This window comes from Patagioenas fasciata, chromosome 1 (genome assembly GCF_037038585.1).
Source record: "Patagioenas fasciata isolate bPatFas1 chromosome 1, bPatFas1.hap1, whole genome shotgun sequence".
In the NCBI taxonomy this organism is placed as follows: Eukaryota; Metazoa; Chordata; class Aves; order Columbiformes; family Columbidae; genus Patagioenas; species Patagioenas fasciata.
In genome coordinates this window covers 214317843-214339373 of record NC_092520.1, presented here as the reverse complement: position 1 = coordinate 214339373, position 21531 = coordinate 214317843, and the positions used below count along the sequence as shown (strand labels likewise).

The 21531-nt window shown below is 51.1% G+C and overlaps 1 protein-coding gene across 2 annotated transcripts in view; it reads left to right on the top strand.

The window, feature by feature from the left end:
• Positions 1-20028, top strand: part of AHCYL2 (adenosylhomocysteinase like 2) — a 102791-nt gene extending 82763 nt beyond the window's left edge. For both annotated transcript variants that reach the window (XM_065850639.2, XM_071803566.1), the window contains exons 7-17: positions 2127-2233; positions 4740-4856; positions 8527-8590; positions 9704-9792; positions 12005-12075; positions 12212-12306; positions 13599-13697; positions 14146-14214; positions 14300-14378; positions 15023-15143; positions 16355-20028. In XM_065850639.2, the coding sequence (XP_065706711.1) occupies positions 2127-2233; positions 4740-4856; positions 8527-8590; positions 9704-9792; positions 12005-12075; positions 12212-12306; positions 13599-13697; positions 14146-14214; positions 14300-14378; positions 15023-15143; positions 16355-16361 (918 nt within the window). In that variant the 3' untranslated portion in view covers positions 16362-20028. The remainder of the gene's footprint in view (positions 1-2126; positions 2234-4739; positions 4857-8526; positions 8591-9703; positions 9793-12004; positions 12076-12211; positions 12307-13598; positions 13698-14145; positions 14215-14299; positions 14379-15022; positions 15144-16354) is intronic.
• The last annotated feature ends 1503 nt before the right edge of the window (positions 20029-21531 follow it).

The window sequence follows — 21531 nt, the reverse complement described above, 5'->3', positions numbered from 1 at the left end:
GTGGTGGTGATGATGCTGTCAGAAGTCCTTGACGTTGGTGTAGGGAACATACAAAGAGCGTGATGATGATGATGGTGGTGGTGATGATGCTGTCAGAAGTCTTTGGTGTTGATGTAGGGAACATACAATGAGGATGATGATGATGATGATGATGGTGGTGGTGGTGGTGGTCATGGTGGTGGTGATGATGCTGCCAGAAGTCTTTGACATTGGTGTAGGGAACATATAAGGAGGATAATGATGATGATGGTGATGATGGTGATGATGGTGGTGATGATCTTGTCAGAAGTCTTTGACATTGGTGTAGGGAACATACAAGGAGGAGGATGATGGTGATGATGATTATAACAATATGGGGCAATGTGCTCTCAGCCAGCACGACTCCTTGGCATTTCACCCGCCACCCAGTGAAACCCGCTCCCTGTTTTGTCTTAATTCTGAGTCTAACGGGGGTTGCCACATTTCCCACCTTGCTTGGGCACTGCTTGGGCCACCTGAGGCCACCTGGGTGACAGGAGGACTCTGGGAAATGCACGTGCTTGGGTTCTTTTTCCTTTTCTTGTGTCTTCTTTCCCAGACACGCCAGTGGGTCCCTCTCTGAAGCGTTTATTGCTCAGCACCCTCCTGGGGGCCACGTTTGTTAAGGGACAAGTACGTAGGACACTAACACCGGGTCTCCAAACAAACTCCACTTTTTATCACTACCAGGGCGATTTTCTGCAATTATCGGAGGTTCTGTACTTACAGGAGTCAAAAATAAGCCTTGGCTTAAAGCCTTTGGTTATTCTGGTGACATTATAGCACATCACAAAAATACCTGGATAACGTCAACCCACACAAAGGTGGATCTGGATGGACGTGTTGGACTTCCAGTGGTGTTAGGATGTTCATGTCCAAAGCCATTACCAGGTATTCCCGCATGTTGGATGATTGTAGCACCAGCAGAGAACAGACGAGCTCCGAGGCTCCTCTTTTCACTGCCAGTTTTAGATTTCTGTGACTGAATCGTTTTCATGTCTGTCCTTTCCAAAACACTTTTCAAAGGGCACCTTTACTTCCTCGTCTTTGATGTTTTTATTAAAGCAGTAAGTCTCAGGCTTTCTCCTCCCCCCTGCAAAGTGTCATTAGGAGAAACGGGTGGCTCAGGAGACTCGTGATGTGATAAAGAAGAGTTTTGTACTTCTGAGGTTGAGGTTCAAAGCCAGAATAAACGGGCAAGACACCCAAACTTGTTGTGTCTAAGGTTCAGTATTTTTAACACAGTGTTTTACGGTGCAGTTGCGTTATAATTGGCATTAGTGGCTCTGCACCCTCCTCCTTCTCCTCCCTCATCCTCCTCCTCCATTCTTCTCCTTCATTCTTCTTCTTCTCCATCCTTCTCTTTCTCTCTCTTCCTCCTTCATTCTCCTTCTTCTTCTCCATCCTCCTTTTTTCTCCATCCTTCTCCTTCTCCATCCTCCTCTATCCTCCTCTTCTTTCATCCTCCTTCTCCATCTTCCTCCATCCTCCTTCTCCTCCATCCTTCTCCTTCTCCATCCTCCTCCTTCTCCGTCCTCCTCCTCTATCCTCCTGTTCCTTCATCCTCCTTCTCCATCCTCTTCTTTCTCCATCTTCTTCCTCCATCCTCTTTCTTCTCCATCCTTCTCTTCCTCCATCCTCCTCTACTTCCATCCTCCTTCTCCTCCATCCTCCTTCTCCTCCATCTCCCTTCTCCATCCTCCTCCTCCGTCCTCCTCTTTCTCCCTCCTCCTCCTCCCTCCTCCATTAGCACTCTCATTAGAAAAGCTGATGACTCTGTGTGGTTCAAAGGCTTTTCCATCTGTGCTTCTGGGAGATGAGGAGAGAGGAGCTTCCACAGCAATTTTCCGTGCTCCTCCGGCCTCACCATGAACATCAGGGTCTGTCGGGTTTGTCTGACCCGTTCCCTTTCCAGCACAACATCGATGAAGCCACTTTCCTGTTCTGAACAGTCGAGTCCTCTCACCTGAGCTGTCACTTGTGGGATTTGAGATGCCAAAATATGGGCTTGATTAGGAGTGATTTGAGGCTGTGGTTTCTCCCTCTTTGGGGTCCGCAGGCCTCACTTGATCTCCAGAGCGGTGACCTTGTGCTTCTTTTTCCTACAGATCTTGGATGACGGAGGTGATCTCACTCACTGGATTTACAAGAAATACCCCAACATGTTTAAGAAGATCAAGGGCATAGTCGAGGAGAGCGTGACCGGTGTCCACAGGTACCGGGACAGGCTGGGCTGTGAGCGCGGAGATATCTGCACAAAACACCTCAGGGCACCAGTAACAAAAGATGCCACAGACTCAACTGCATGTTGAACCTCCTCTGTGGTTTTCCCTCAGCTTGGGCTTGGTTTTGCCGTAAGAACTGTTTTAAATCTCTCATCGAGTGAGAGCAACTTGGAGCTGCTGCTCTGAAGTTCAGACAAGGAGCAGAATCACCTACTGACCATCGGGCGGGTGGGAAAAGTGCACAGGGTCTTGGTTTCCCACCTGGGAAACAGGGACAATGATCATCTCACCTCATTTTACAGATGAAAAAAGGAAGGGACGAGGGTGTCACACAAGAAGGGGGGGTCAAAAGCACCGTCCTAAACTAAATCTGTGGGAAGAAGTGAGATTTGGGAAGAGGAATTGAATCTCTAGTTGGGGAGGGAGTCTGGAAAGGGAAAATATGATAGAATCACATCCATTGACCTGCAGCAGAAGCAGAATTGTGATAGGAGAAGTGGCTCCCAGGGTACGGAGAGACATCAAAGATGCGCTTCCAGTGGAGTTAATGGTATCACAGGTGTCAGAGAACAGGGGACTGAGGAGAAGAGCAGCAGGCTCTGCTCTTTCCTTTATTTTTGCAGGGAGAAAAGCTTGGCTGTGGCTCTCAGAGCTGGCCGAGGGTTTGATCAGAGGTGCAGGCAGCCCTCGAACCGGGGAAACGGAATATTTGAAACTAGGAAGCGACAGATTCCCGTTTGCAGCCAGTGGGGTCAAGGAAAGGACCTGATAATATTTTTAGCATCAGGAATCGTTCCCCATTTGGGTGCAAGAGAGGTGGAAGAACAAAGCAGATGTGCAGGAACAAAGCAGATGTGCAGGAACAAAGCAGATGTGCAGGAACAAAGCAGAGGTGCAAGAACAAAGCAGATGTGCAGGAACAAAGCAGATGTGCAAGAACAAAGCAGAGGTGCAAGAACAAAGCAGATGTGCAAGAACAAAGCAGATGTGCAGGAACAAAGCAGAGGTGCAAGAACAAAGCAGATGTGCAGGAACAAAGCAGATGTGCAAGAATGAAGTGGTCCACAGACCTGGAGGTGATTTGCAGAGCCTGACCAAGGGAGCAGGTTCTCCTGCCCAAGCTCTGGAGTGGGAGATGGTTTCCAGATTCTCTTCAGAGCCACAGTGTAGTCTTTAAATTCAGTTTTAGTGGTTTTGCTGCTGTCCTGAGCTCAGTCTGCTCTCAGAAGCAGGAGCTCAGGTTGGGGTCTTCTCCAGCCTGGTTGCTTCTTGTTCGACATCATGGTGGTTGCACTCCTGCTGCTCTTCAAAGGGGTGTTTTGCTGCAGGTGTGGTTGCAGCAGCTTCGCGTTGCTGTGAGTCTTACCCTCTGTGGCCATTCCTACTTGAGCTGTAAGAGCTGGATGAATTACAAGAACCCTCATCTTGTGTGATCTGAAGCAGGATTTGGGGGTTTATCCTTCTGAGGACATCAGAGGATGGTCGTAATATCAGCAGTTATGAGGCACATGGAGTCTAGAGCACCTTCTAATCTGCCATTTGACATTTTTGTGGAATGTGTGTTGCCAGCCTGGTGGTTCTTCAGTAGGGATGGGAAATGGGTACAAATGTCTGGGGAAGGACAAGTGACCAGGTTCCAGTGTAAGGTGGGGAATGACCTATTAGAGAGCAGTGTAGGGGAAAGGGACCTGGGGGTCCTGGGGACAGCAGGGTGACCATGAGCCAGCACTGGGCCCTTGTGGCCAGGAAGCCAATGGTACCTGGGGTGGGTTAGAAGGGGGTGGTCAGTAGGTCAGAGAGGTTCTCCTGCCCCTCTGCTCTGCCCTGGGGAGACCACCCCTGGAATATTGTGGCCAGTTGTGGCCCGTCAGCTCCAGAAGGACAGGGAACTGCTGGAGAGAGTCCAGCGCAGCCACCAAGATGCTGGAGGGAGTGGAGCATCTCCCGTGGGAGGAAAGGCTGAGGGAGCTGGGGCTCTGGAGCTGGAGAAGAGGAGACTGAGGGGGGACTCATTCCTGGGGATCAATATGGAAAGGGGCAGTGTCAGGAGGATGGAGCCAGGCTCTGCTGGGTGACAACCAGTGACAGGACAAGGGGCAATGGGTGCAAACTGGAACACAGGAGGTTCCACTTGAATATGAGAAGCAACTTGTTGGGGGTGAGGGTGTCAGAGCCTGGCCCAGGCTGCCCAGGGAGGTTGTGGAGTCTCCTTCTCTGCAGACATTCAAACCCGCCTGGACCCCTTCCTGTGGAACCTCAGCTGGGTGTTCCTGCTCCATGGGGGGATTGCACTGGATGAGCTTTCCAGGGCCCTTCCAGTGATTCTGTGATTCCATGTGCTATTTCTCCTGAAATGAGCTCCTGGTAAATGTTATTTTTGACCCTCTAGATGGGCACTGCTTCCTCCAACAAAACAAGGTCTCAAGAGCACCCAACAGTAGAGTGTAGGAAAATATTCCTCCATTGATCATCTCTTTCTTCCCGTGTTTGTGACAGGCTGTACCAGTTGTCCAAAGCGGGGAAGCTCTGCGTCCCAGCCATGAATGTCAACGACTCGGTCACGAAGCAGAAGTTTGACAACCTGTACTGCTGCAGGGAGTCCATCCTGGACGGGTACGTGCGTGGCCACCCAAGCGGGGCCGTGTCCCTTGCTCGGGTTGTGTCAGACCCCACAGGGAACTGTCTCCGTGGGTCTCTCCTTCCTGCCTCTTTAGGTCATTTTAGATCAACTGATGTGTCAGAGGAGAGTAAAGACCCTTTATCACCTCTGGTCCATCTTATTTCTGTCTGCAAGGCATTTTGAGACAGCAGCTCTGTCTCTACGCTTCAGAAGGTCCTAAGACTTATATTGTGCAATTGTATGTAAAGCTCTCCAAACATGGACGCCAGAAAACAAACGTGGAATCTTCTGGTTTTAGGAGAATACTGGAATAGGTTGGGCAGAGAGGTGGTGGCTGAACCATCCCTGGAGACATCCCAGGCCAGGCTGGACGGGGCTCTGAGCAACCTGAGCTGCTGAAGATGTCCCTGTCATGGCAGGGGGGACTGGGGGAGCTGGGAAGGTCCCTTAACCCAAGCTGCTCTATGATTCTATGAATGATCTTGCAGCAAAGACCTCGGCGTCTCTAGAAGTCCAAATTCAATATTTTTAACTCAGCTACATGTATGAATGGGACATCACTTAAACTCTGCTACTGCTCCTCTTTTTGTGGAAAGAACGTCTTCTCTTTTCCCAGCATCAGGTGGTTTATCAGCCGTAGTGATAGAAGGCACTTCCTTCCCAGTGCCCTTCAAGGATGCTCACCGAGCCTTTGTGCTCTCAGGGTGATGATAGAATGAGAGGAAACGGCCTCAAGTTGCGCCAGGGGAGGTTGAGGTTGGATGTGGGGAACAATTTCTTCCCCAAAGGGCTGTGGGGCATTGGAACAGGCTGCCCAGGGCAGTGCTGGAGTCACCATCCCTGGAGGGCTGGACAGACGGACATGAGGTTCTCAGGGACATGAGGTAGTGCCAAGGGCAGGTTATGGTTGGACTCTATGATCTTGGAGGTCTTTTCCAACCAAAATGATTCTATGAATCCGTGTTGTCAAGCAACTGCTTCATCACAACCTGGTTTTGCCTTTCTAGTTTCGTTTTCTCATCCTTTCCCGTGAATAAACAACAAACCAAAAGAAAGAAAACTGAAGAGGTTGTGGCAGAGCAAGACTTTGTGCTGTAACAGTTACGTGTCCGAAGTGTAGACTTGACTGACTGAACCCCGATCCTGCAGGATTCACGGCCATGTGAGCAAGGAGCAGTGTTTGCATCCCTCTGTGCTCCCTGTCCCCAAAAAAGCCCAGCAGGATGATGGGACCGAGAGCAGCGCTGCAGCGTCCCCACCGTGCTGCAGTTTTTAGGGTTGGACGGGAATCAGCCGCTGACGGATACGTGGGCACCGGGAACACGATGTATCTTCTGAGACTGCTGGGCTTGAGATGCAGAGCGAAACACTTGAAGCTGCGATCTCGAGAGGGTGTAAATCTCAGTGATCTTCCCTCTCTTTTCTAAAATGTGTTCTGATGGAATTGGGTGTTCATGTCCCCACCATCCCCACTGCCAAATTCTGTCAAAGCCAAGCGAGATTAGGACAAGTTTTATTCTTACAGTTCGGACTATGACATATTATAGTCCCAGTAGACAAGTAAGTGCAGAAGCAAGGACAAATTCGACTTTCCAGATGCACGTTGATGCTGATGAGGTGAACACCAGAGGAAAGCTTGCTTGTGGTGCAGAGGAGGAACCCTCCATGGAGAAGACTTCAAGAGAATAGACTTTTTTGGGGGGTTGATGACTTGGAGTGGCTTAAAGATTAAACGAGTCTTGAGATCTGCAGTTCTTGGTTCCTTGCTGACGTAGAAGTGCCTCCTGTTTAATCAAGTCCATCTGGCCATTGATGTTCATCTGTGCTACCGCTGCCTTCTGTCTCGCAGAGGATCTGGAGACCCAACGTAGGTGATCACGGGGTCTCCTCTAACATCTCTTTTCCCAAACCTTGTGGGATTTGCAGTGAAGTGCTTCGTTTATCTCCTCGGTTTTGAAGTGGACTTGTAGGTAGTGATCATCTTTGGTCAGGAGAAGTGAAGAAGACTTTGTTTGTAAAACCTCTATGTCCAAATCTAGAGGATGATCTTTAAAACGTGTGCAGGTGCCGTGTGAGTTAGTGAACCACCCAATATACTTCCCAGGGTGATCTGCAACGGATATGGTTTCTTCCCCACATTTCCATCACTCATTGCTCCAAAAGACTAAATTTTGGGCTCCCTTTCAATGTGATGTTATCCACCTGTTCCATAACGAGGTGTTTTATTATTGTCATCGCAAGGGGTTGGACTAGATGACCTTCAAAGGTCCCTTCCAGCCCAAATTATGATTCTATGATTGCAGAACCTGACACTACAGGCAGTCAATGGTTCTTGCTCTTCCTGTCCACCAAAACTGGACAAGTTCGATCAAAATCATCAGCAGGTCTCCAAAATATGTACGACTTGTGAAGGTGCGATGTGGAGCAGCGTAATCCAAGGTGCAAAGTGTCGCTAACTGGGCTTTGCTAGAAGCAATCATGGGATAAATGAGGGTGGTGAGAGCCTGGCCCAGGTTCCCAGAGAGGTGGTGGATGAACCATCCCTGGAGACATCCCAGGCCAGGCTGGACGGGGCTCTGAGCAACCTGAGCTGCTGAAGATGTCCCTGTCATGGCAGGGGAGACTGGGGGAGCTTTGAACATCCTTTCCAACCCAAACCATTCCAAGACTCTACAAACCCAACCTCAACCTCTTCAACTCAACCTGCTGCACTCTACCTCCTCAACCTCCTTGACCCAACTTCAACCTCAACCTCCTCAACCTGAGCTGGTGACGATGTCCCTGCTCATGGCCGGAGTGGCACTGGGGGAGCTTTGAAGGTCCCTTCAACCCAAACCCTTCTGTGATTCCATGAAAACATCTTGATGAAGCAATTCTTCTAATTAAGTAGCCCTTTCACCTTTATTACGGCCATGTCTGCTCTGTGGTCGTTGGGTTCAAGGCAGCTTCTGCCCAATCAAGAGTCACCCCAAATGTTGAGTGTCTGAGGATGCAGCTTTCAGCTCCGTGTTCCACGTGTAGCAGTTGCTGGTAGTGGCTCAGAAACGTTAAAATCTTTACAAAAATCTTCTTTATCTTGTTGTCTTCACTTGTGATGGATGGTGGGCCTTACGGGGAGATAAGCTGGGATTTAAGTTTGGCCCAGGCGTCTCAAACTGGGCCAAGAGAAATCCGAACGGAGATGCAATTAAATCCACTGTGGTTTTGATCGAAATTCGGTCAGAAATGTGAGGGAATTTCACCTTCCCTGCGCTGCTAACCTATTTACTCGTGTGCTAAAAATAGCCCGGAATGTAGGACACTCTTGGGGGGAAACCAGAAGGAAACCGAGTGGAAATGAGAGCTGTACTTGTGAAAGCACTGGGATTCTGGCAGTAAATTACCACCTTCCTGCTCCTTCGGGAGTTGTTTCTGAGGGGTAATTTGACTTTAAAAAAAAATAACATTAAGAAAAGAATATTTATTGAAAACATTTTAAATATTTCTGGAGTGCTAAACCAAACAAAACCCACAAAAAGGGATCCAACCCCCAAACCCTTCCCCTTTGTTTTATTTCACTGGTATCACCCACCCTTATAGAAGGAAAAAGCCACTTTTTAGGTGCCCTTTGGGTCTTTTCTGCACTCAGAATTGGGTTTTTTTTCCTTTCTTTTTATATTTTAGCCTTAAAAGAACAACAGACATGATGTTTGGAGGAAAGCAGGTGGTGGTTTGTGGCTACGGGGAGGTAAGAGCTTCGTGTTTCGCAGGCGGGCGTCCCTCGCACGGCTGTGTCCGCGGGCTCCTCCGTCCTCCTGCCCGTTCTGTGCATCCCCAGGCGGCTTCAGACCTGGCGCTTTTACCAAAACCGAAGATTTTCTTCATTTCCAGTGTATTTCTTTAGTATGAAACAAACGCCAAACCTGAATCTTAAAACGCGTGACTGTTAAATAGTCTTAATCTTTCAATATTCAGATGCTAATACATCATATATTAATACTATGCTTATCTATTATATATAATTTATCTAGTATATTTACACATCATATTTCTATTACATATTATATTCTCTATAATATAATATGAACATATCCAGATGCTGAGCCCTGCAGATGTTCTGTGCAGCCGCAGTGTTGCATGCTGAATGGTGGCCAAAAACCATCAATTAATTTTGGCTCACCCCTGTGATTTCACCCCAAAATGGAATCATCCTCTCTCAAGGACGGGGATATTCACCCCTCGGCAGCTCTTGTCGGGACCAGTTAACCCCAGTTACAATGGGCTGTGCTGCAGGGGCTGTACTGGGACTCCAAAGAGCTGAGATCGGACAATTTACTCCTATGAAATCACATTTTTGGGAAGCCTTGGTCATCGAACCATTCCTGAAGGCTGCACCCTATGTGCTGTGTAAAGGTTAAAGCTCGTTAACTGTTGGAGATTAAACCATTAAGCTTCCTAAATAGAGTGAAGGTTACAAGAGACTCTTCAACCCGCCCTGAGATAAGCGTAATATCTCATTGTGGTGCTTTCAGGGGGGACAGGGACTGAAATTAGAAACACTTCTGTAGTTTTCAGTACCTCTCTCAGCTAAGCTTGGCCTAACCAGGTCCTAGTTTACTCCACATCCAGGAGTTTCATGCACCCAAAAATTGAGAATGTGCAACCAAAGCTGTGGGGCGTTGGAACAGGCTGCGCAGGGCAGTGCTGGAGTCACCATCCCTGGAGGGCTGGACAGACGGACATGAGGTCCTCAGGGACATGGGGCAGGGCCAGGGCCGGGTTATGGTTGGACTCCATGATTTGAGCGTCGTTTCCAACCCAAATGATTGGGTGATTCTCCCATTCTCTTCTCCCTCCCCAGGTCGGAAAGGGCTGCTGCGCTGCTCTGAAGGCCATGGGCTCCATAGTGTATGTGACAGAGATCGACCCCATCTGCGCCCTCCAGGCCTGGTAAGCAGTTTGCAACAAGCCCAGCTGCTTCTTTAGGCTTTTTAGTTTCATTATTACTTTTCCCAGGAGAACCACAACTCAGCAACGCTCCCTCCAGCCAGGAAAGGCTTCTGCACTAAAGCATCACCCAATTTATCTATATCGCACAGGCCAGTTTGCATCATCATAACCACAGTGGCCAAGACTTCAATGATATGGCTTAAAAGAGTTTAACAACATGGCTTGAAAGAGTTTAATGATCTGGCTTGAAAGAGTTTACCTGCATCTGAGCAGGAACAACCCCAGGTTCCAGTGTAGGTTGGGAAATTACATATTAGAGAGCAGTGTAGGGGAAAGGGAGCTGGGGGTCCTGGGGACAGCAGGGTGAGCATGAGCCAGCACTGGGCCCTTGTGGCCAGGAAGGCCAATGGTACCTGGGGTGGGTTAGAAGGGGGTGGTCAGTAGGTCAGAGAGGTTCTCCTGCCCCTCTGCTCTGCCCTGGGGAGACCACACCTGGAATATTGTGTCCAGTTGTGGCCCCTCAGCTCCAGAAGGACAGGGAACTGCTGCAGAGAGTCCAGCGCAGCCACCAAGATGCTGAAGGGAGTGGAGCATCTCCCGTGTGAGGAAAGGCTGAGGGAGCTGGGGCTCTGGAGCTGGAGAAGAGGAGACTGAGGGGGGACTCATTCCTGGGGATCGATATGGAAAGGGAGAGTGTCAGGAGAATGGAGCCAGGCTCTTCTGGGTGACAACCAGTGACAGGACAAGGGGCAATGGGTTCAAACTGGAACACAGGAGGTTCCAGTTTAATATGATAAGAAACTTCCTCTCAGTGAGGGTGTCAGAGCCTGGCCCAGGCTGCCCAGGGAGGTTGTGGAGTCTCCTTCTCTGCAGACATTCAAACCCGCCTGGACCCCTTCCTGTGGAACCTCAGCTGGGTGTTCCTGCTCCGGGGGGATTGCACTGGATGAGCTTTCCAGGTGCCTTCCAATCCCAAACATACTGTGATACTGTGATAATGGCTCGAAAGATTTACATTATATGGCTCGTAAGGGTGTTGGGCGTGAAGTGCGGCCTTTGGAGAGCAAAGCCGGGCTTTACTGCGCTGTGCACACACCTCACCCAAAGAGTGTTCTGGTGTTTGTGTCACTTTTGCTTCACGAACCTCTCCTTGCTAACACCGGTAGCCTGACACGGGCTGAACGCACACGGCTCTCCCCTTGCATGGACACCTTGTAATTACACCCATAATTATACTTGTTTCCTGCAAATAAAGGTGGGTTTGGTGCAGAGATGCGGCTTCTGCATCCCGAGGTGTGCGATGGGACGTGACTGGGAAAGCAGAGTCCCAAAAACACCCGCAGCCTCATTAAACCCACAGCCTCTTCCTAACAGCAAGCTATGGCGGTCAGAAAACTAATGAGCCCTGCTTAATTAGCAGGGCTGATCAACTTTAGGTTTGCTTGGTGACCTTCACAAGTGGCACATCCAGAACCCTCACCTTTAATTGTGAATTTGGTCGTTTGCAGCGACCCCTTCCCTGACTGTGCACAAGGAGCTTGCGGTGGAGGAAACAAAATTGCAGTAAATGGGACGTTGAGCAGAAAAAATCATCTCTTTTTTTAGTAACTATGGTTTTTCAGCTTGCAGGAGTCACCGAAATAAGGACTGTCAACAAATCCCAAAAACCCTGCCCTCGTTACCCGATGTGCTGAGCACACCTTGCTCGGCGAGGTCGGGGAAGACTTGCTGAGAGCTCAGCGCTTGGAAGGGTTGTGTAGCTGCCTAAATATGGATTGTAAATGTAATGGGAGATATCTGCAGGCTTGGGGCGATTTGGGTTGTTTTCTAAGATGATCTAAATCCGCACCAGCAAGGATTCTGCAGGAGAATCTGCATCTCTGGGTGCGCTTTGCAGGAGTAGCGGCTTTAAAAAGATCCGTCTCGCCTGCAAATTGAGATTTGCAGATGTGGAGCTGTTGACAGCAAATGTGAAACCCCCAAAATCTCCTCTCACTTCTCCCCCAACTGTCCCAAATCCTCCAGGTTGACTCCAGAAACCCTCCTGATGGTTTGGGGTGCGTGGCCCTTCGCGTGCTGCTGCTTTCCAGCCGGGTCTTAAAATGAGTTAAAATGAGTAGCTGAGAATCACATGATGGGGTTTATTTTCTATTTCTATTTCTATTTTCATGTTTTTGCTGCTTCTCAGACTTTTTCCCCCTTCTCCTCTTAGCATGGATGGATTCCGGCTGGTGAAACTCAACGAAGTCATCAGACAAGTTGATATTGTCATCACCTGCACAGGTAACGTGGTCCCCGAGACGGGAGGACGGGTCGTTGGGGATGTGCACCCGTAACCGGCCCCACTTTCCTAGAGGAAAAGGCGAAAAGATGGGGAAAGCAAAGAGGGGTATTGGTGACGGGTGTCGCTGTCTGGCAGGTAACAAGAACGTGGTGACGAGGGAACATCTGGATCGCATGAAGAACAGCTGCATCGTCTGCAACATGGGGCACTCCAACACCGAGATCGATGTGGTGAGCGCAGGGACGTGTGTTGGGAGTGGGGGTGATGCCAGGGGGTGACGGGGACTTTGGGACCTTCTGGCGGCCTTGTCTGATCCGTCCTCCTTGAGCGAACACCCGGGAGGAGACAAAGTAATCCATCGCTCCCCAAGTCTCAGCAGACACTGCCAGACGCGTCATTGTCATTCCTGTGATCCCAAAGGACGCCAGGGAGCCAGACAAACTGCTCCAGCTTCCAGCATAGTGTCTGGTGTCATAGAATCATGGAATGGTTGGGGTTGAAGGACCTTTCCAGCTCCCCCAGCCCCCCTGCCATGATCAGGGACATCTTCAGCAGCTCAGGTTGCTCAGAGCCCTGTCCAGCCTGGCCTGGGATGTCTCCAGGGATGGTTCATCCACCACCTCTCTGGGAACCTGGGCCAGGCTCTCACCACCCTCAGGGCAACAATTCCTTCCTTATATCTAATTTAAATCTTCCCTCTTTCAGTTTAAACCATCACCCCTTGTCCTGTCGCAACAGGCCCTGCTCAAAAGTCTGTCCCCATCTTTCTTATGGGCCCCTTTTAGTACAGAAAGGCTGCACTAAGGTCTCCCTGGAGCTTCTCTTCTCCAGCTGAACACCCCAGCTCTCTCAGCCTGTCCTCCCAGCAGAGCTGTTCCAGCCTTGGGTCATTCCCGTGGCTCCTCTGGCCCCTCTCCAGCAGCTCCATGTGTGTCCTGTGCTGAGGACCCAGAGCTGGACCAGAGTAGTCTCTGGTGTCCACCAGCCTCATTCCTTCCCCTAGAAAGTCGGTGAATCGCCGTCTCCAGCCCAATCGCTCTGCTTTTGTGTTATTTTACCATTAAGACCCAGCCAAGAGTTCAGTTTGGTGCAGCTCAACCCCACCGAGCTTTACCAACCAGCGCTGGAATCAGCTCATTTGTGCTTAGGGCTGAGTACAAAACCAGGGGAGTCCTGTCTGAAGGAGAATTTCTTGGCCAAATCCACGGGTTTAAAACCTTTTTCTGTGCTGGGCCGAAGTCACAACGGCCACACAGAGTTGAGTTGGTGACCATGAATCCTCTTCAGCCAGAAGAGCTCGAACAATAGTTGTTGCTGGAGCTTTGATGTATTGTAATCATAAAAATAGCTCCAGGTTATGATTCATAAAGGTTTCGTCGCTCTGCGGCTGCACCCGGACCCGAAGGAAGCTGTAAACCCAGGACGATGTCAGCGAGTTGTTTCCTCTTTTCATTCCTATGATGTAGCTTCTGGTTTTTTGACCTTTTTCCAGTGCGTTAACCATTTCACCGCTGTGTTTCAGGCGAGCCTGCGTACTCCCGAGCTCACCTGGGAGAGGGTGAGGTCCCAGGTGGACCACGTCATCTGGCCAGATGGGAAGAGAATTGTCCTCCTGGCCGAGGTGAGTTTTAGGCGAAAGAGCAGGAATTTACCACCTGTTCTCTGCTTGTGGAGGAAGAACACGAGGCTGGATGAGCGGTGGAGCTGAGGTACGTCCAGAAATCGCCTCCTTGGGCCTCGGCAACTCAATGGTCTTTCTGATAGAGAGGTTTGGTGTGACCCTGTGTGTTGAGAGCTTTCGTGTGACCCTGTTTTGGCCCATGAAGGCAGAAAAGCTCCTGTGTTTTTCTTTACCCATCTCCAGAGTGCAGGGTGTTTAATCATATTTTAACTTCTAAATAGTTTTACTGAGCTATAGGAACAACCAGGATCTTGGGATTCAAGCGCACGTGGTAAACGTTGTGTCATCCCAGCAGGGACCCACCTCACCCGTGGTTCCTGCGCCTGCTGTGGGGTTATCAACTGGTTTTTGTGCCGTGTTGAGATAACAACCGCTTTTTGCTCCCCAGGGCCGCCTGCTGAACCTGAGCTGCTCCACCGTCCCCACCTTCGTCTTGTCCATCACGGCCACCACGCAGGCGAGTAGCGTTTGGGCTGAGCCCAGAGCAGCGTCTCGCTCCGTGACGGGCAGCGGTCACTGACCTAAGTGTCTTCTCCATCCAGGCTTTGGCTTTGATAGAGCTGTACAACGCTCCCGAGGGCCGCTACAAACAAGACGTCTACTTGCTGCCTAAGAAAATGGGTAAAGATGGACTCATTGCCTTCTCTTTTTTGGTTTGGAGGTGGAGCGGATGGGAGGTTTTGGGCTGAGGATGCGCAGGGTGTCGCGGCCTCCTGTGCTCTCGTGTTTGCGGCTCTGCCAAGCTCAGGGTTTTCCAGCAGGTTCTTCCCGCTGGTCTGGGCTCTTGGCTCAATCAGACGTGGGAGTCATTCCACACTGACACTGGGGATTTTCACGTCGGGCTGCGAGGACACGTCGTCCCAGCTCTGCCAGCACAGCCCTCCCTGGGGACACCGCTTTACTGACCACGCTTTTGCTGCAAAATGGGACTTTTTTTGGCGTTAATTGCATCATGTGAGACCAGGCGCAGCTTGTCCCCAAGCCTGGGCATTAGGTGTGACCTACCAGCAGTGTCCCACGGTCCTGCAGCAGTGGATCATCTGCGCTTGCCCGAGCAGCAGCCCCAGGCGGACGGTATCTCAGAGCAAGGCTTTCCCCAAAATAGACAAGAACTTGGGTTTTCCCCATTCAGCGTGAAACATAATCCCACAATTTCACAGCAAAGGCAAGAAGAGCGGTGCCTTTCCCAACTTGGCTTTTAGGGACCTAGAGGGGGCTCGTTATCTTCCTCTTCCCCATACTAACGAGGCTTGAAATGGTTTCAGATGAGTACGTGGCCAGCCTTCACCTCCCCACCTTCGACGCCCACCTGACAGAACTCACGGACGAACAAGCAAAATACCTGGGACTGAATAAGAACGGACCTTTCAAACCAAACTACTACAGGTGCTGCTCCTCAATCTCTTTCTTCTTTCCTGAGCGTGGGGTACGCATTTGGGGGGAGAGAAGGGATGGGGTTTAATCCCCTGAGAAGATACCAAACACTATCTGGTTGTTCCCATCACCACGTAGAAAGTGGCGCGGCCAGGCAGGGGACGGCAAAGCACTTGGTAGTACACGAGCTCCTCCGCTCTCCTCCCCTAGTGCCAACCCCCCAAAAATAATCATAATTATCAATATAAGCCCCTGGATCGCTGCCCTTTCCAGGGTTGTGTTTGTGGCCAATGCTGCGATGCATTTTTTTACTGTGAAAATGAAATGGTTTGCACAACACAGATCAGCCTGGGCAGGTTGAAGCCCAGATGCTTTCTTTGCATGAAAGGTGTTTTCTTGGCCTGCGGGTCTTCGGCGCTTCCACAAGAGCTCCAAAACCCTCCAGTTTTGGGGTTTGGTGGGTTTTGCGGATCCTGAGCTGTTCTGTTTCTCCTTCCCTGTGTTGTGTGCGAGGTTGCGGTGCTGCCACGTGGAGGGATTTCCTCCGGTTCCATTTTGTCTGCCTGGTCTCGGTGTCCTTGTGGCTTGTCCCACGGGTGCAGATGCGCTCACACAGCTGCAGCTCGGCGTCCCGCGGGGATTGAAGCCTCCAGATACAAAAAGCAAAGAGTAAAATTTTCCCAAATGCCCTATTTTGCTGTGTGTGTCGAGCAGGAGGTGAGAGGAGATCTCCAGGTGCACGGAGCCTCTTCTTCTGGGTATAACACGCAATTACCCTTCATCCTGTGCGGCTCAACAGCCTTGCGTCGTTAAAGCAAGCACATCTTATGTGTAGCTTCGTTTGTGATATAAATTAATCTCCTTTTAGTTCCAAGCCTAATGGGAGCCTTCTCGATAAATTCAACCAGTTTAAGCCAGGCTTTGTTGTTTAAGGCGCTTGCTCTTGGAGCTTTGGTGCGTCCTCCCCAGTTTCAGAGCCACAAACTCAGCTCAGTCCCTGAATCAATCGGGAATGTTGAATTTTCCCCTTCCCGTACTCAAAACGAAAAGCAGCGAGGGCAGGAGGCTAAATACAATGTGCTATTTATGGGGCAGGAGTCCCTTTCTACGTAATTTATGTTCTTGGTGTCTCCCCCTCCCAAAACACACCCTGTTGGCGCTGGGGGTCTTCACATCCCTTCCCCAGCACTCACCAAACCCTCATTTGCTCTTTCTTTCCCCAGATATTAAGTTCCTGCCGCTGTATCCTAGAGAATCGTGAGGAACAAGAACCCAAGTCTTTTCTCAACTACTGTACAGGATCAAACAGCGCAAGCTTCCTAAGTTAGAGCCGGGCTTGCTCACATCGTAGACAGTGTGTTTAGGTTATTTATTTATTAAATTAGGATACCGTACATGCGGCCTCTGCCACTGGTGTTTGTGCTGCCGCGGGACTGCGAGACGGTGGATTTCTCTCCATTTGTTTCATTTTTCTCTTCGGGTTGTTCTTTTCTCGGGGCTGGGAGGGTGAGGAAGGCGGGGAAGACGCTGGAATCGAATCACTGAGATGTACCTGGAATCGTTTAGCACCGGGGATCCGACGTGCAGGACAGGAGCGGAGGATCCAGCTTGGAGGGCGCGCGTTGCCGTTGGTCGTCATCGCATCCCGTCCAGCAGGGCAGCATCGTGGGAGCCGCCTGGGTTTGCTCTTCTCGTGCCATTTGACAACGCGTCAAAGAAACCTCATTTGCTGCAAGCGCTGCCGACCAGACGATGGTAAATCTCACCGGAGAAACCTCTGCCGAGCTGCCCGAGGGAGGGTGGACTTGGAGCCAGTGAGTCGGTCACCTTGGCCTTAGCTCTGTAACGAAGGATCCGCTCGTTAGCGTCAGCGCGGCGGGAGCCGGGAGGGCTGCAGTGGTGATGCTGGGGTAGGACCCACCACCGTGCCCCTCGTCACAGCTCCACGGTGCTTTCCTGCTGCTTTTCTTCCGAGTGCCAACCTCCTACGGTTCAACCAAAGTCCCGATCCCGGTGGGGCCGCGGTGGCACAGCCCCGCGACCTCGCCAAGAAACGCTGCTCATGTGCCGGGGGGCTCTTCAAACCCATCGGAGCTCGTCGGCCGCCCCGGCTGGGAGGACCCGTGGCCACGCGAGGTCTTTCTCCAGCTGCAATTTCAGTCTTCATTGGAGTTTTATTTTCTAGTAATATTTATATTGTTAAAATCTCAGATCAAGCACGTTCGTCTCAAGCACTCTTGAGTGCTTGAGACGAACGCCGGAGCGATCCCCACACCAACGCTGTGCGCGGGGGAGGATTCAGCATCACTAAAACCCTTTAATCGCCTCAAATCTTGATGCGTCAGAGCCGGCGGAGAACACATTTACCATAGTTTCTTGTTTTAGCCCAGGATGTCCCACCCAAACGCTGTGGACAGCACGGCGCGCTCACCAAGGTGACTTCTCAAGTCTCCGTGTCTCATCAGAGTCGCTTTTATGGTCCATGTGGAGAGCCTGGTCCTCCTAAAGTAAAACTGCCCGACCCCGTGAGCACCAAAGCCTTTATCCTGTGGCTGCGGCTTTGGTACCCGAGTCCCTCATCAGCTACAGATCCTTGGTTTGTCCTCATGGACTTCTTGGCCATGATGGAAAAGCTCTTGTGTGGCAGCTCGTTAGCGCACAAGAAAGGAAAAGCTTTGGAATTATGGTCTTGGCGGCCAAGTCCTTCTCATGGCTCTTGGTGGTCTGAAGTCAGCTTGACCACACGCCGTTCATCTTCAGAGCAAATGTTCTCGTATGCTTGCTTAGTCCAAGTTTCTCTTTCAAATTTCTCAAAGCCTTGAGAAGACCTTGAGAAGACCTTAGGGTCTTGAGAAAGACCTTAGGGTCTTTGAGAAAGCTTTGAGAAGACCTGAGAGCTTTGAGGAGACCTCAAGAAGACTTTGAGAAGACCTTGAGGAGACCTCAAGAAGACCTTGAGGAGACCCAAGGGCTTTGAGAAGACTTTGAGGAGACCTTGAGAAGACCTTGAGGAGACCTTAGGGCTTTGAGAAGATTTTGAGGAGACCTTGAAAAGACTTTGAGAAGACGTTGAGAAGACCTCAAGAAGAACTTAAGGAGACCTTAGGGCTTTGAAAAAGCTGTCAAGAGACCTGAGGGCTTTGAGAAGACTTTGAGGAGACCTTGGAAAGGCTTTGAGAAGAACTTATGGCTTTGAGAAGACTTCAGGGAGACCTTGAGAAGACCTTAGGGCTTTGAGGAGACTTTGAGAAGACCTTAGGACTTGGAGAAGGTTTTCAGGAGACCTGGGGGCTTGGAGAAGACTTTGAGGAGACCTTGAGAAGACTTCGAGAGGAACCTGAGGAAACCTTGAGGAGACCTTGAGAAGACCTTAAGAAGGCTTTGAGAAGACATTGAGGAGACTTTGAGAAGACCTCGAGAAGGCTTTGAGAAGACTTCATGGCTTTGAGAAGACTTCAGGGAGACCTTGAGAAGAGCTTAGGCCTTTGAGAAGGGTTTCAGGAGACCTGAGGGCTTTGAGAAGACTTTGAAGAGACCTTGAGAAGGCTATGAAGAGACCTTGAGAAGAACTTATGGCTTTGAGAAGACTTCAGGGAGACCTTGAAAAGACCTTAGGGCTTTGAGAAGGTTTTCAGGAGACCTGAGGGCTTTGAGAAGACTTTGAGGAGACCTTGAGAAGGCTTTGAGAAGACCTTACAGCTTTGAGAAGACTTCAGGGAGACCTTGAGAAGACCTTAGGCCTTTGAGAAAGCTTTGAGAAGACCTGAGAGCTTTGAGGAGACCTCAAGAAGACCTTGAGAAGACCTTGAGGAGACCCAAGGGCTTTGAGAAGACTTTGAGGAGACCTTGAGGAGACCCAAGGGCTTTGAGAAGACTTTGAGGAGACCTCAAGAAGACCTTGAGGAGACCCAAGGGCTTTGAGAAGACTTTGAGAAGACTTTGAGGAGACCTCAAGAAGACCTTGAGGACACCCAAGGGCTTTGAGAAGACTTTGAGGAGACCTTGAGAAGACCTTGAGGAGACCTTGAGGAGACCTTAGGGCTTTGAGAACACTTCACCATGGACTGATCACTAACCATAAATTTAGACCATCTCCACTCCCTCACAAACCTTATCCAGATCCTGCGATTTTTGGGAAGAGCCCCCCGAGCTCCTTCAAACGCCACGTTGGCTCCTTCCCCGCGCTGGAGAACCTCGCTCTGCACCAACCTGAGTCTTGTTCTCCACGCAAAATCCCCCTCTGGTGACGGCGAAACGCGGCCGCGGGGCCACGCTCAGCACAAAGCAGCTTCTGTTGGGAAAACGGGCGTCCTGAGCACAGCCCCCCCAAAAACCCCGTCCATCCCGCACCCGTCGTGCGCCCGCCCCAGCCTGCCCGGTTCTAACCCCTTTTATCCTCCTGGTAGATAGGATCAATAATAATTAATCATAATAATAATAATGAAATCCCGAGTGGCTTTTCCCACCTGGGTTTTGAAAGCTCCTTCCCGTGTCCTTCTGCTTCTCTCTCAGCTTTTCTGCTCGCTTGGCTTCTTCCTGATCGATCTGGAATCATATCCTGTGATCATCTCTAAATTAAACGTGTAATGGGTTGGTTTGGGGTTTTTTTCTTCTTCTTTTTTTTAATGTAACACATTTTTAAAGAATTAGGAATTAAAAAAAAGAAAAAAAAAGGAGGTTTAGGTAACACCAGCAAAATCATAGAAGGAAATTAATTGTGTTCTGAACTTTAGGAGTGATCGGACAGACCCTGTCATCAGCCTGCAGCGAGGAAACCAGAGCTCTGCAAACGTAACATTTCCAAAGGATGCTTTCAATATTAATGTCTGAGTGATTGTATTAGATCAGCAATAAAGACTCTGTAATCAAAACACAAATAAATTGTGGAAAATTCGGATTCTCCGCAAAGTCTTTGGGGTCCTGGGGACAGCAGGGTGAGCATGAGCCAGCACTGGGCCCTTGTGGCCAGGAAGCCAATGGGACCTGGGGTGGGTTAGAAGGGGGTGGTCAGTAGGTCAGAGAGGTTCTCCTGCCCCTCTGCTCTGCCCTGGGGAGACCACCCCTGGAATATTGTGTCCAGTTGTGGCCCCTCAGCTCCAGAAGGACAGGGAACTGCTGGAGAGAGTCCAGCGCAGCCACCAAGATGCTGGAGGGAGTGGAGCATCTGCCGTGTGAGGAAAGGCTGAGGGAGCTGGGGCTCTGGAGCTGGAGAGGAGGAGACTGAGGGGGGACTCATTCCTGGGGATCAATATGGAAAGGGGCAGTGTCAGGAGGATGGAGCCAGGCTCTTCTGGGTGACACCCAGTGACAGGACAAGGGGCAATGGGTGCAAACGGGAACACAGGAGGTTCCGCTTAAATAGGAGAAGCAACTTGTTGTGGGTGAGGGTGTCAGAGCCTGGCCCAGGCTGCCCAGGGAGGTTGTGGAGTCTCCTTCTCTGCAGCCATTCAAACCCGCCTGGACACCTTCCTGTGGAACCTCAGCTGGGTGTTCCTGCTCCATGGGGGGATTGCACTGGATGAGCTTTCCAGGGCCCTTCAGCCCCTGACATCCTGGGATTCTGTGACCAGGTGGGGATTTTGGGGCTCAGAGGGACAAGGAGGGGTGAGGGATGGGGCCACCACGGGGTTTGTACAAAGTCCTGGGGAACGTGCTCTGGTGCCCGCGCGTTGTTTGGGCTCCGGTGGCTGTTTTTGCTTCTTGTCCTTGAGGAAAATGGGCAAGTGGTGCCAAAAAACTCCCGTTATCGCTTCTGCTCCCGGGCAGTCGGGGAAACACCAACCCAGCGGGTTTGTTGTTCCGGCTGCTGGGAGAGATGTGGGATGTGGGACACGAGCGGGGTCGGGACGGGACCTGCGCGGTCACCCCCAGAACGGCCACCCCCCGTTTTGGGTGGAGAGGAGCGAGGAGGGGACGTGGGCATCGCACCCACCCCCAGGAGCTGGTGGTACCGGGGCGTTGGACAACCCGGCTCAGTATGGGGGGCTCAGGGATGGGACCCTTGGCCCCTGCCTGGGGGGGGGCAGCTGCAGCCCCCCAGGTGCCAGCAGGACCTGGCCCTCCCATGGCCACCCACCTGCACCCCCACAGCCCCCAGGGACACCTCACAGCCCCCCCGGGACACCCCTGTTCTCATCACCCCCAGGGACACCCCTTTGACCACCCCTGCACCCCCAGGGACACCCCCAGCCCCCCTCCCCATCATTGTTGCTCCCACCACCCCCCAGGGGCACCTCATCACCCTGGGGCACCCGTGCCGCCCAAACCTGTCACCTCCAGGCACACCCCATGTGTCCCCCCAGCCCCGGAGCCCCCATCCCGAGGGTACCCCTGGGTTACCCCAAATCTCCCTCCCTGCACCCCATTATCCCGGAGCCTCCCCCAGTCCCCATCACCTCTG